This window comes from Scomber japonicus, chromosome 21 (genome assembly GCF_027409825.1).
Source record: "Scomber japonicus isolate fScoJap1 chromosome 21, fScoJap1.pri, whole genome shotgun sequence".
Classification (NCBI taxonomy): domain Eukaryota; kingdom Metazoa; phylum Chordata; class Actinopteri; order Scombriformes; family Scombridae; genus Scomber; species Scomber japonicus.
Window position 1 is genome coordinate 5,427,409 of NC_070598.1, and position 14,970 is coordinate 5,442,378.

At 41.3% G+C, this 14,970-nt stretch overlaps 1 protein-coding gene across 1 annotated transcript in view; it reads left to right on the top strand.

The window, feature by feature from the left end:
• Positions 1-1,379: 1,379 nt before the first annotated feature.
• Positions 1,380-14,970, top strand: part of nfx1 (nuclear transcription factor, X-box binding 1) — a 31,473-nt gene continuing 17,882 nt past the window's right edge. The window contains exons 1-12 of the mRNA XM_053342704.1: positions 1,380-1,596; positions 4,522-5,331; positions 6,296-6,457; positions 7,339-7,416; positions 7,579-7,684; positions 8,414-8,485; positions 9,021-9,160; positions 9,275-9,374; positions 9,947-10,164; positions 13,105-13,202; positions 13,288-13,318; positions 13,429-13,511. Coding sequence (XP_053198679.1) covers positions 1,578-1,596; positions 4,522-5,331; positions 6,296-6,457; positions 7,339-7,416; positions 7,579-7,684; positions 8,414-8,485; positions 9,021-9,160; positions 9,275-9,374; positions 9,947-10,164; positions 13,105-13,202; positions 13,288-13,318; positions 13,429-13,511 — 1,917 coding nt within the window. The 5' untranslated portion in view covers positions 1,380-1,577. The remainder of the gene's footprint in view (positions 1,597-4,521; positions 5,332-6,295; positions 6,458-7,338; positions 7,417-7,578; positions 7,685-8,413; positions 8,486-9,020; positions 9,161-9,274; positions 9,375-9,946; positions 10,165-13,104; positions 13,203-13,287; positions 13,319-13,428; positions 13,512-14,970) is intronic.

Sequence of the window (14,970 nt, forward strand, 5' to 3'; positions counted from 1 at the left end):
TGGTTTCTAGCTCTGAGAGAATGTGTGGTTAAGTTAATTGACCTCTTAAATAGATTCAGTTCATTCAAAAAAAAAACTCCATTCACATCAAGTCAGTCAGGTTTTATAGAGCTATCAACCACACGCTACTGAAATATGCACTGTAATATGCATGTAATGTAATTTGTAGCTATAAGTAACAGCAACGACTTTGCTTTCTTAAACTAACTTCATCTTTATCTGTCATGATATCTGCATAAACTTGAATTTGATCCTCAACCCAGAGAATCATAAACCTTTCTGAACCAGCTGAAGTTGCTAAGGTTGGACGACTATGATGTTAACATTGCTCACCTCAAAGTTAGATATCTTACAGATTTGTAAAGTCATTATATATACTCAAAAAGCAACCTGCTAACACTCATTGTTTTATTTGTCTCCACAGTTTAATGTTTTTACCCCCCTTATCACCCCTCATGTAGTTAATTCTGTTTGTCCTGATTTTGTTTCCTGTTTGTTCTTTTACTTATTTTTCATGTATTTACTGTAATAAATAAATTTGTGTTCCATTACATTTTGCATATATTGAAAAAGTTAATGTTTTTCCCCCCTTATCACCCCTCATGTAGTTAATTCTGTTTGTCTCTGTTTGTTCTGTGACTTATTTTTCATTTATTTACTGTAATAAATGGTTTTATGTTCCATTACGTTTTGCATATGTTGAAAAAGTTAATAAAAAAAACACTTTAATTAAAAAATGGGGAAAAATGCACAAATACAAGATAAAAGTGTATTTTCATCGATCCCTCATGGGAGAAATTCAAATTAACACAGCAGTACAGGTCGCAGCATAAGGGTGGAAGTGATAAAATAAAATATACAGTAAAAGATCTGTGTAAATAAATATGCAATAAATAAATATGCAATATGCAGAAGCTCCTGAGATTATATACATGTGTGCAGTGTTCCTAGGATTTACATAGTAAGGACAACATCAGTCTTTTTTAGTGGAAAAATGCAAAAACCATAATGCATGTTGCACAAATATACAATTCATAGGTGATATTTTTTGCCAAGGCTTCTGTATGTTGTTGATAAACCAAACATGAAGCGCCACCTTGCGGATTTTCTGCAGTATTTTTTTTCTCAGTTAAAAATATTTTTGTACGCAGGGAGCATTGAATGGGTTTATGTTTCACAGTTATAAATGTTAGCTTGCCTCCTTCATGGTTCAAACTATTTTCTTTAAAGCCATTATGTTGTCAAATATGAGATATATAAGCGGAAAAACGGTTTTCTTCGATTATTTTAAGATGAAAAAAAAATCTGCTGGATGTAATCGTTTTTATTTTGAAAGTACTGACCGGAAGTTCCATCTTGGCTAGCTTTGAGCTAACAGTCATAAGGTCAGGTGAAAGCATAAAAAAGAGGCTGTTGCTGCTTTTTTAGGGGGGTTTGCTCTTACTAAAAACACCCCGAGCAGAAGTGGAAAGGTTGATATTGTCGCTGAAGTCCTGTTTAAGGTTGTCATCTCTCAGAAAACTGCTTGTTTTATCCCTAAAAGTTGTGGCGTGGGAGAAGAGACCAGCTGAGACTGAATGGCTGAAGGCTCCTCAGGTAACTAACACGCTGTTTAAAACTAGATAATATAGATAAATGATGAGTCAGTGGTCACTAAATATATTAATATAGGCGTGTAGTGTTAAAATATGACTTGGCTTACCACTTTAGCTCGCTCCTCGACGTGTTGGTGAAGGTGTTAGTGTGCTAGTTTCATTAGCTAGCTGGTGTGTTAGCCATGGTTTGAACTTTAAGCTGATTTTTAATTTAAGTCACATGTTAAATTTGCCAATGGCGCCTTGTGTTAGCTGAGCATGGACGTGTTTGTGTGTGTCTGAATGTGTATGTTTGTGTGTGTGTGTCTGTATGTCTGTCTCTGTGTGTGTGTGTGTTAGTCGAGCATGTGTGTTTGTGTGTGTGTGTGTGTGCCATCATTCAGGTGGAGGCATGTGACTGAACTTTGAAAGCCAGCACTACATCAGATATGACTTTAATAAAACAAAAACAACCACTAGCTACACAGTGATGGTGATTATTGTGAGTTAAATACAAACCATACAGAAAATGAGTAGATCAATAGATGGATACCAGGTTTCATTAAGTAGTAATAGTAGCACACTCCTCTCTCCCTAACACATTTTTAACATTTTAAACCAACATTCAGGAGCCTTAATAAACAGTGACTCATGTTTTTCTTCCTGTAATTATTCCTCCTCTTCATACAGAGATGATGAGTCATAATACATTTTACAATGTAAGTAAATGGGGCCAAAATCCACCATCAATACACAGCTCGAAACTGATGTGCTGCACACATAGTTTACAGCTAATTTTCACAACTCTTGTCCCTCCTTTGGCTTTACATGGACAGTGTAGTTCAAATATACAGCTGTCATTATAATATAAGATATAAGATAAGATGTATATTGGGAGAAATTCACATTGACAAGAAAAAGAAATTAGAATAAACAACAACTAAGGCAAAAATAGGATAAAATAAAATACTATATATAGTAAATGGGAAGTAAATAAATGTGCTATGTGGAATAAATCAGAGCTATATACATGTGCAATGTATCATAAAACTACACTGCACTACAGATAAGGAATTATAATAAAATAATAAAACATACACCCTGAAGAACATTGATTGTTTACATTTTTGTACAAAACAACATTGGATGGATTTTTTTGTGCCCATCATTTGAAATAAATTAGAATTTGAAAATAAGATTGAAAGCACATTTTGAAGGGGTTTTTAAATAGTCAGTATGAACAGGAAGAAAATAAGATTGAAGGGATTATTCAATAGTCAGGTATGAACAGGAAGAATGATTATAGAGAGGTAAACCTTTCACAGCTCATATAGACACCTGACTGTTGTTTTAAGGCAAATATTTGAACATATCCTAATATTAAAAATATTTGTTGTGGATTAGTTTAGTTTTAAGACATAATTCTGGGATGTAGGTAACTTTTGATGGGACTAATGATCAATGATTATCAGTTAATCTGTTACTTCTGTTCTTGATTAATCGATTAGTCATTTGGTCTATAACAGGGGTGTCAAACATGCGGCCCGTGGGCCAGATCCAGCCCGCTGGGGGTCCAGTCTGGCCCACTTTCTTTATTTCTCCCTTCCTTCCATCTTCCCTTCCTTCCTTTCTGTCTTCTTTTCCTTCCTTCCTTCCTTCCTTCCTTCCTTCCTTCCTTCCATCTGTCCTTCCTTCATTCCTTCCTTTCTGTCCTCTTTTTCTTCCTTCCTTCTTTACTGTCTTCTTTCTTCCTTCCTTCCTTCTTTCCTGTCTTCTTTTTTCTTCCTTCCTTCCTTCCTTCCTTCCTTCCTTCCGTCTTTCATTCATGTCTTCTCTTCCTTCTCCTCCTTCCTTCCTTCCATCTTTCTTTCTTTCCATCCTTCCTTCCTTCTATCTGTCCTTCCTCCCTTCCTTCCTTCCTTCCATCTTTCTTTCTTTCCTTCCTTCCTTCCATCTTTCTTTCTTTCCTTCTTTCCTTCCTTCTATCTGTCCTTCCTCTCTTTCTTCCTTCCATCTTTCTTTCTTTCCTTCCTTCCTTCCATCTTTCTGTCTTTCCTTCCTTCCTTTCATCTTTCTTTCTTTCCTTCCTTCCTTTCATCTTTCTTTCTTTCCTTCCTTCCTTCCTTTCATCTTTCCTTCCTTCCTTCCTTCCTTCCATCTTTTTTAATGATCCGGCCCACATGAGATTAAATTGGGCAATATGTGGACCTTGAATGAAAATGAGTTTGACACCTCTGGTCTATAAGATATCAGGAAATGTTGATCAGTGTTTCCTAAAGCCAAACGTACAACCCCAAATCTGTCTTGTTTGGTCCTCCTGACCAACAGTCCATAACTTAAAGATACTCAGTTCATAGAGGACATAAAATAAACCCCAAAAATATTCACTTTTAAGACGCTGGAACCAGATAATCTTAGAAATCTTCCTTTTAAAAAAACAATTAATCAAATAGAAACCTTTTTTTTATTGCTTGTGTTTTAACATGTCAGACTGATTAAAACTCAGCAATCAACAAATAAATCAGTGACTCAAATGATTATTCACAGCTGTTATTTTTCATTCTTGGTCATAATTAATGTCGGAAATCTGTTTTTTTATAAATCATTTCTGCTGTGACTGTGTTTGGTTCTGATTATAACACACACACACACACACAGACAGACACACACACACACACAGACACACACACAGACACACAGAGACATACACACACACACAGAGACAGACACACACACACAGAGACAGACACACACTCAGAGAGACACATACACACACAGACACACACACACACACAGAGACACACACACACACAGAGACACATACACACAGACACACACACGCACAGACACGCACACACACACACAGACTCACACACGCACAGACACACACAGAGACACACACACACACACAGACAGGCACTAACTCTGACACTCTCTCCATTTCCAGATCCACCTGACCTCAATCCAGATGGGACGTCCCATCAAAAGCCCAACCAGCACAAATCCAGACGGGGTCGACCGAGACACAACAACGACAGAAACCTAAACGGGAACAGATCCGATCCTCCTCAGCAGCACGGATACTTCCACCAAGGCTTCGGCCATAATAATTCACACTATGCAGCTCCTCAGCATCCTCCGTACGAGGGAGAGGACGGAGGCAGGAGGAGAGGGAGAGGGAGAGGGAGGAGGGAAGGGAATAGAGGAGTAAATGGGAACTCTGGACCACGGTGGCAAAGACCAGGAGGTGCAGGCGGCTTCCAGTCAGGTCCACATCCAGGAGACGGACCTGATGTGCCAAACTGGAGGAGAGAAGACACGGGAAGAAACTTTGAACCTACAAATGAAAGGAGAGACCACAATGAGAAAGGCACTAATGTAAAAGAGAGCTACACGAACACCAAAGGAGAGAACTATGCATCAGAACCAAGGGAGAGGACGCAGAGGAGCAGGACCGGTCCGGAGTCAGACCCCCAACGTGACGACCACCAGAGGAAACGACGGCACGGGCCGATCAAACCGCCCAAACCGCCGGCTCATCAGGAGGAAGCGTGCTCGGAGAGGGGAGCCACGGGGCAGGAGAACCCGGGACACGGCAGGGCTGAGAGAGAAAGAGAGAGAGGCTCGGGACGACACACGCCGCTCCAGACCAGAGGGCAGAGAAGACCGCACCATCACCAGAACCACCATCAGAACCACCACAGGCCCGGACAGAGGAGCTGGAACAAGATACCAGAGAGCAAAGAGACTCAGACCGGTAAAAATTATCACCAATCTCTATCTCTTTTTAACCATATTTCTATTAATTGTATATTTTAAAGGGACAATGCAACTTAACAAAGCTCCACTTCCACTCATTATGTGATTATAACTATCGCTAGTTTCCAGCTCCAGTTAATAGTCCAGGAATAACTGGGTCAATGACATGATGCAACCCAGTGTCAATTGGTGTAACCAGTATTTTTCCATAAATATTTGATTACAGGAAAATAAATATGAACTAAAATGTGGAATAAATATAACCCACTTTTATGTTTTTAACACATTTTACATCATTTGTCACAACTTGTTTATTTAAGTATACTACTTAAATGTACTTAAATGTAGAAATACTCCAAAAATGTTTCTTTTCATTTGATGTTTTAAAATGAAGTAATTATCTGTTTTGGTCCACTTAAATACATTTTTAAAAAAGTATGAGTGTATACAGTACCAGTCAAAAGTTTGGACACACTTTCTTATTGATGTGAGTGGGAAAGTGTGTCCAAACTTTTGACTGGTACTTTATATTTATTAAAATGTTCTTCCTGCATTACATACATTTATCACAAGTGTATTTGCATTTTACGTACATATTCTCTATATATACTCTATATATAATATTATCAGTCAATATATTGCTATTGGAATTTTTTTACTCCCTAATATCGGCATCAGCCCCAAAAATCCAGCATGCATCGGGACCTAGTACGAGTGTTTCTTGGCCCACTATCTTGTAATTTAACATAATACATTTGTTATTACTGATTTGGAAACCTTCCTTTGAGTTTGATGTAGCTGCCAAAAAAGCCTTCAGCTGGGTTAAAGACATTAATCAGATGTTCTCTCTCTCTCTCTCTCTCTCTCTCTCTCTCTCTCTCTCTCTCTCTCTCTCTCTCTCTCTCTCTCTCTCTCTCTCTCTCTCTCTCTCTCTCTCTCTCTCTGATGTCTGATCTCCGCAGGGTGTCTGATAGAACAGCTGTCGGGGGAGAAGTACGAGTGCATGGTGTGCTGTGACGTCATCCGGCACATGGCCCCGGTGTGGAACTGCCAGAGCTGCTTCCACGTCTTCCATCTGAACTGCATCAAGAAGTGGGCTCGATCCCCGGCCTCACAGGCAGACGGTACGACCCCTTAATGAAGAACGCACATCTGGATGTTTACAGTCTGCAGCGCTGACCTAGACTCTTCTCTGTGTGTGTCTGTGTGTGTGTGTGTGTGTGTGTGTGGTCTAAATGGGTCTAAATGTGAATGTGGCCCCTTCAATAGAATATAAAAACAATGCCGCTCTCATTGTGTGAAGTTCCTGCTGCATCAACAGTGTATTGTTTTGCACAGCAGGGGGGGACCGGTGGGGATATCTGCTGGTCTCTTTACAGATAACGTTTATTTTAGGGCTGTCAAACGATTAATTTTTTAAATCGCAATTAATCGCAGAATTTCCATAGTTAATCGCGATTAATTGCGTTTTGAATTGCATGTTTAAAATCCTGTTATTTTACGTTTGAAGGCAGTTTTAAGCCCATAATGTAAAGCATTTCTTACCAGAGTGTCTTAACTGGGAATCAATCACGGCTCTGCTGCGACTCCCACACTCCAAAATGGTCCTTTGGTGGAGCTGAGGCTGGCTTGGCTGCACCTGGGTGTTTAGCGTGGAGGTGCTAACTCAAACTCGACGTACTCCGGTGGTAGTTAAACTCCGTTTGACACAGGTTGCATTTTACTTTTGACTTGTCAACTGAAGCGTCTGGAAGTGTTTTAAAGTTAAACAAGCCGTTCAAAAGTCCAGTAGCTCTCTTACTTTCCATCAGCGCGGTAGGTTTACTGCAGGAGGCCACTTCAAAGCATAGCGCTACAGCTAGAGGAGCCGTCTACGGGGGAGTAGGATGGAGTTATGGATTGCATTAATCTAATCGCGATTAACGCATTAACGCTGACAGCCCTAGTTTATGTATAATTTATGTATAAAAATTGTATTTATGTTTTAAATGATGCTGTTTTTCAGAGTCAGCTGAAGGTTGGCGTTGTCCTGCCTGCCAGAACGTTGCACCGAAACAACCAACGACCTACACCTGCTTCTGTGGTGAGAGATTTGTGTCATTCGAGCAGTTTTAATTGAATTTAATCATATTATTTAAAAGTTTAAACTCTCTTTGTAATTTTTAAGAGCTCTATAAGCTAGAAGTTTGTCCATGAAAGTGACTGAAACGAGGTGATGAGTGTTTATTCTGTGTGTGATCTGCAGGTAAAGTGACGAACCCCGAGTGGCAGCGTAGTGAGATTCCTCACAGCTGTGGCGACATGTGCGGGAAGAAGAGGAGCGGAGTGGACTGCAACCATCCCTGTAACATGTGAGCCTTTAAAAAGCACGGAGAGGGAAAACTGCTTATTTGTGGTGTTCAGTTCTGAGGGTAATGCTCCATAAAAGAATAAGCTGTTAGGAACATTTCAAAGATTAACCCTCCTGTTGTCCTCGAGTCAAGAAAAGAAGGGAGGAAGGAAGGAAGAAAAGGAGGGAGGGAGGAAGGAAGGAAGAAAAGGAGGGAGGGAGGGAGGGAAGGAAGGAGGAAGGAAGGAAGAAAAGGAGGGAGGAAGGAAGGAAAGAAGGACATAGGAAAGGATGAAGGGAGGGGGGAGGAAAGAAAAAGAGAAGATGGAAGGGAGGAAAGGAAGGAGGGAAAGGACAAAGGAAGGGAGGGAGAGGGAGGAAAGAAAGAGATAAGGTGGGAGGGAGGAAGGACAGACAGAAGGAAGGAAAGAAGGACAGAAGGGAGGAGAGGAAGGAAGGAAGAAAGGGGGATGGAGGAAGGAAAGAAGGAAGGCAGTTCATGTATTACCGATCGTGTGCACGTGGTCACGCACACGTCAGCCTCCTCTGGGGGAGGGGCTTTAGAGGCAGGGCAGGAGTGCAGCGGAGAGGGAGGGGGAGGGATCTGACAGTTCTTCAAATTTGATGCTAAGTCCTCTCTCTCCTCAAAGTTACCAACTGCAGCTTTAAAGTTTAAATGTCATCAACCCAAACATGGATCTACAGGACGGTGATTTATTTAAACAATAATACTTTCTGTGTCTCCCTTCAGCTTATGTCACCCTGGACCGTGTCCGCAGTGTCCGGCCTTTGTGACGAAATCCTGCACCTGTGGAAAAACCAGGTACTGTACCTTTAACCTTCCTGACCCCTTTCCTTCATTCTTTCCTTCCTTCCTTCCCTCCTTTCCTTCCTTCCTTTCATTCCTTCTTCCTCCCTTCCTTTCTCAATCCCTCCCTTCCTTCCTTCTTTCTTCCCTTCCTTCCTTCTTTCCTTCCTCCATTCCTCCATCTCTCTTTCTTTCCTCCTCTCTCTTTCCCCCTTCCTTCCTCCCCCTTTCCTTCCTTCTCCCCTTTCCTCCCTCCCTTCTTTCCTCCCTTCTTTCCTTCCTCCATCCCTCCATCTCTCTTTCTTTCCTTCCTCTCTCTTTCCTCCCTCCCTTCTTTCCTTTCCTCCCTCCCTCCCTCCCTTCCTTCCTCCATCCCTCCATCTCTCTTTCTTTTCTTTCCTTCCTCTCTCCCCTCCCTTCCTTCTTTCCTTCTCGAGGACAACAGGAGGGTTAATAAAGTGTTAATGTCTCTACCTGTGAACTCTTCTTCTCTTCTGTCACCTGGAGTTTTTTTTTACACCATGTGACTGATTGATCCGTCTCTTCTCAGTCAGCCGATGCGCTGCGGCCAAGCTACGGTGCTGCAGTGTGACAAAGTGTGCGGCGCTGTGCTCAACTGTGCACAACACACCTGCGCTCAGGTTTGCCACAGCGGGGCGTGTCAGCCGTGCCAGCTGCAGCTTCAGCAGGGTGAGTCTCACTTGGCACAAAATATCCTGACTAATGAAACCTTCCTGCAGTGTTTTTGGAAGAATAAATAACTGAAATCTCATCTGTATGCTTTTAATATGTGTGTGTGTGCAGTTTGCTACTGTGGCGTCACCTTTCGTAAAGCCCTGTGTGGGACGGATAAAGATGGATTTGATGGTTCGGGACATTTCTCCTGCCAGAAAATATGTGGACAGTAAGTTAAATCCATCACACACAGCACTAATAATATCCGCTGTTGGTTAATAGTAGGCTATACGCGATCAGGATTTTTGGGGCCGATCACGTCTTCTTTGTCCACGCTCCGTTTCTTAAACTCGGCATGCTCCTCCTCGTATTCCCTCCAGGGAGGGCTGGATCTCGAGGACATTGGTCAGTCAACCTGTCAGTCACGACGTAGCCACGCCCTAATGCATACCCTGCTTTATCGTCAAATATAAAATCAGGGAGGCCAAAATGTCCCAAATGAACATCATACTGCATTGAAGAAGGCTTTAAACTAGCGATTGAGACCATAAACACATTTTTTGAAAACGTTTACTGAGGTTAGAAATCAAGTGAGAAGTTGGTGAATTCTCCATTGACTTGTATAGAGACGGTCGCCCCCTGGTGGCCTTTTGATAGAATGCAGTTCTAAGTTACTTCCGCATTGGCCTCATTTCAGAGGACCAGAACTCCCCGCCTGGATCCGATATAGCTGATCAGATCAGCGGAAAGTCTAGTTAATATTAAAGCATTAATCTCAGTCTGACGCTTCTCTCTGTTCAGGATGCTAAACTGTGAAGCTCATCGGTGCCAGCAGGTGTGTCACCGTGGCCCGTGCCAGCCATGCCCTCGCTCGCCGAGCCTGGTGAAGACGTGTCCCTGCAGTCAGACGCCGCTCGTCAAACTACTGGAGCTGGGATACTCCGAACGACAGAGCTGCACCGATCCCGTTCCCTCCTGTGGAAAGACGTGCAACAAACCTCTGGCCTGTGGCTCCAGCGGTAAGGAAGAGGAACTGTGAAAATACCCTCACAAAAGATCTGAAGCTAACAAGTAGGGAAAATATGTAATATAATAAAATATATTCTAGTTATAAAACTGCTCAAATGACTCGAGAACAGTATTTGACTTCAACAGGACATATTAATGACATGAATTCTAGCAGAGGTGTCAAACTAATTTTCATTCAAGGGCCACATACAGACCAGTTTGATGTCATGTGGGCCGGATCATTAAAAAGATGGAGGGAAGGAAGGATGGAAGGAAATAAGAAGGGAAGGGAGGGAAGACAGGCAAAAGGAAGGAGGGAAGAAAGGTAGGAAGGACAGATGGAAGGAAGAACAGAAGGAAGAAAGGTAGGAAGGACAGATGGAAAGAAGGACAGATGGAAGGAAGAAAGGTAGGAAGGAAGGACAGAAGGAAGAAAGGTAGGAAGGACAGATGGAAGGAATGACAGAAGGAAGAAAGGTAGGAAGGACAGATGGAAGGAAGGACAGAAGGGAGGAAGGTAGGAAGGTAGGAAGGACAAATGGAAGGAAGAAAGGGAGGAAGGACAGAAGGAAGAAAGGTAGGAAGGACAGATGGAAGGAAAGACAGAAGGGGAGGAAGGACTGATGGAAAGAAGGAAAAGAACACAGGAAGGAAACTGGGCCAGATTGCACCCCTCGGCAGGGCGGATCTGGCCCACGGGCCTCATGTTTGGCACCCCTGACTTACAGTGTGATGCATCAAATATTTTTAGTTTTTCTCACTTAAACTTCTTAAAATGGTGAAAATACTTCAGAAAAACCGTTAAATGTCACGATGTCAGCGGATTCGTTATCCGTCCAAATTTAAAGACAAACTTTCCCACCACATCATTTTCAGCCTCAGGGTTTGACTTCCTCTTGCTGGTCGTCTTCATCATTAGTTTTTACCTTTTTAGGTATAAAACACACACGCTGTGTTTCTGCCCACAAACCTCTTGCTGGTGGCTCTAGCGGCGAGGAAGAGGAAGTGTGTTTGAGTTCATATAATTTGTCATAATACAGTGTAATAGGTGAAGGATGGGAACTGAAAATACCCTCCCAAAAGATCTGAAACTGAAAAAATGTAATATATAATATATATTCTAGTTAAAAAAATCTGCCCAGATTGCTCAAGTAAAGCTTTGTTGACTCATAGATTTAAAGACAGGACGTAGTAGTGACATAATGTTGAGTTTGATGCATCCAATCTTACGTTTTTCTTACTTAAACTTTTTAAAATAGTAAAAAGACACAGAGGGAATTTAAATATCATGTCAGCGCAGGCATTATCCACCCAAATTCAAAGACTTCAAGCTTTTCCATCACGCCATCTTAAGCCTCAGGTTCACTTCCTGTTGCATATTATCTTCATCATTAGTTTATACTTTTTTTTTAACCACAGTTTTGCAGCACAAACTGTGTTTCTGCTAATAATTTGTCATAATACAGTGTAATAGGTGAAGGATGGGAACTGAAAATACCCTCCTTTAAAAGATCTGAAACTGACTACAAGAAGCAAAATATCTAATATAATATGTATTCTAGTAATAAAACAGCTCACATGGCTCGAGTAAAGCTTTGTTGAATCCTAGATTTAAAAACAGGAAGTAGTAGTGACACATTGTTGAGTTTGATGCATCCAATCCTTTCAGTTTTGCTCACTAAAAAGCATTTTTCGCTCAAATTGAAAGACTTCACACTTTTCCATCACGTCATCTTAAGCCTCAGGTTCACTTCCTCTTGCATGTTATCTTCATTATTAGATTATACTATTTTTGAGAGGAAGTGTGTGTGAGATAAAGCTAAAATAATTTGTCATGATGCAGTGTAATAGATGAACGATGGGAACTGAAAATACCCTCCCAAAAGAACTGAAACTGACTACAAGTAGGGTGGGGAACATATGTAACATGATAAAATATATTCTACTTATAAAACTGCTGAAATGACTCCATTAGTAGGAGTCATGTTGACTCCTAGATTTAAAAAAAAACAGGATGTGGTAATAACAGTGTTTTCAGTGTGAAGCATTGAATCTATCGAGTTTTGCTCACTAAAACTAAACCAAACAGATACGCAAAAGATCTTCAAGCAGGATTAGGAAAGTATGTAATATAATAATATAAATATTCTAGTAAGAAAACTGCGAGAATTGGTGGAGAAAAAAATGTTAAATATTGTGATTTTTTTCCTTTTTCTGCCATTTATATTTCTGCCATTTATTGCACAGAGCCAAACTCGATGTTAAGTTATTCAACTAGTGGTTAAAAGATGGGCAACCAACATCTTTAACCCTCCTGTTGTCCTTGAGTCGAGGAAGGAAAGGAGGAAGGAAGGAAGGATGGAAGGGAGGAAGAAAGGAGGAGGGAGGAAGGTAGGAGGGAGGGAGGAAAGAAGAAGAAGAAGAAGGAAGGGAGGGAGGGAGGGAAGAAGGAAGGTAGGAAGGAGGGAGGAAAGAAGAAAGAAGGAAGGAAGGTATGAAGGAAGGACGGACAAATGAAGGAAAGAAGGAAGGACAGACAAAAGAAGGAAGGTAGGAGGGAGGGAGGAAAGAAGAAAGAAAGAAGGAAGGAAAGAAGAAGGTAGGAGGGAAGGAAGGAAGGAAGGAAGGACAGACAAAAGAAGGAAGGAAGGAGGGAGGGAGAAAGGAAGAACAGTCAAAACAGACGGGTCAATTTGACCCAGGAGGACGACACGAAGGTTAACTCCTCTTTTTGAACATATAATCTCATGCTTATATAAATGTTTCCTTCTTTTCCTTTCTCCATCTTCTGTTCGGCTTCTGTTTTTTAATCCCTCCAAAAAAAACAAAAAAAAAACTCAGCTCAGCCTTAAGCGTTTAATGTGTTCAAACAGGAAGTGCGTTATCTGGAGTCCTGCAGGCTCTTACAGTTTGTAATGAATCTTCTTTTTCTTTTTTTTCTGTTTTTTAAGACATCATCCATCTGTGTGAGAAGATGTGCCACGAGGACAGCTGTGGGCCGTGCTCCCTGACCTCGACTATTAGGTGCAGATGTGGATCCAAGACAAAAGTGAGAGGAACAAAAAAAAAACACCAGTAGATTATTTATGTTATTTTATTCACGACAGTTTAAACACCTTTTATTTATTTTCCAGGAAGTCCCATGCGCTATAATCCAAAAAGAAGGTGAGATTTAACCACATCCAGATTATTAAATACGCCTGTTTCTTCTTCTGTATTTGACTCCTCTCTCTTCCTTTCTTTCTTTCTCTTTCTCTTTTTTTTTTAACTTCCAGATGAGCTCGTCTTTACGTGCGAGAGACGCTGCAACAAGAAACGCTCCTGTGGTCGACACAAGTGTGGCGAGCTGTGCTGCGTGGTGAGTGTTCAGAGATACCATACAAGTGAAATAGCACAAAGAGAAAAAAGAAAAGAAAAAAAGAAAACATATTTGAAACAGACCCTACCAATGAAAGTAAGTAAAAAAAATAAAAAGTAAAACAATTACCAAAAACAAATAAATGAATGAAAACTTAAATAAATAAAAGAAAAAGAAGTCACAGGGTAAGCAGTATCATCATCATCAAAAATCAGCAAGTCAAAGAAGAAGGAAGGAAAGAAGGAAGGAAAAAAGGAAAGGAAAGGAAAGAAGGAAGGGAGAAAGGAGGGAGGGAGGGAGAGAGAAAGGAAAGGAAGGACGAAGGAAGGACAGAGGAAGGAAGGTAGAAGGGAGGGAGAGAGGAAGGAAAAGAGGAAGGAAGGAAAGAAGGAAGGACAGAGGAAAGAAGGAAGGGGGAAGTTAGAAGGGAGGGAGGGAAAGAGGAAGGAAGGACAGAGGAAAGAAGGAAGGAAGGTTGAAGGGAGGGAGAGAGAAAGGAAAAGAGGAAGGGAGGAAAGAAGGACAGGAAAGAAGGAAGGAAGGAAGGAAGGTAGAAGGGAGGGAGAGAGAGAGAAAGGAAAAGAGGAAGGAAGGAAGGAAAGAAGGAAGGACAGAGGAAAGAAGGAAGGAAGGAAGGTAGAAGGGAGGGAGGGAAAGAGGAAGGGAAGAAGGAAGGAAGGTAGAAGGGAGGGAGGGAAAGAGGAAGGGAAGAAGGAAGGAAGGTAGAAGGGAGGGAGGGAAAGAGGAAGGGAAGAAGGAAGGGAGGGAGGGAGGGAGGGAGGAAAGAAGGACAGAGGAAAGAAGGAAGGAAGGAAGGGAGGAAAGGAAGGAAGGAAGAAAGGACATTTCCTCCCAGAAAGGAGATAAAGCACTAAAAGAGCCTTAACTAATATATCAATGTCAATCAGCTAATCATTCAATATTATGTTTGAGTAACGGCCCAAAATACCTCCAGCTTGTTGTCCAGTTTAAACTTTAGAGTCTGGCTCAGTTTTATACAGTCACAATATCTGCAGGAAGTGTTTAATAAACTGACATTAAACGTAAGCAAAGAAGCTGAAGAGTCAGACAGAGTTTATTTGTATAGCACTTTATTACACATACTAAAAAAACAAACTAACTAGGCAAGAAATAAATAACGACTCAATAAAAACAGGAAGTGAGGAAAAGGAAACTTGGGACTGGGTGATATTGGAGTTGAGTTTCAACAGGTTTTATATTACAGAAATATGTGACAGTAATATTAAAAAAGTAAACAAAGAAGCTAAAGACCCTCCTGTCGTCCTCCTGGGTCTTTTGACTGTTCCTTCTTTCCTTCCTTCTTCCCTCTTTCTTTAATTTTTCCTTCCTTCTTCCCCTCCTCTCCTCATTCTTTGCTCCTTCCTTTCTTTCTTCCTTCCTTCCTCCTTTCCTTCCTTCCTTCCTTCCTTCCTTCCTTCCTTCCTTCCTTCCTTCTATC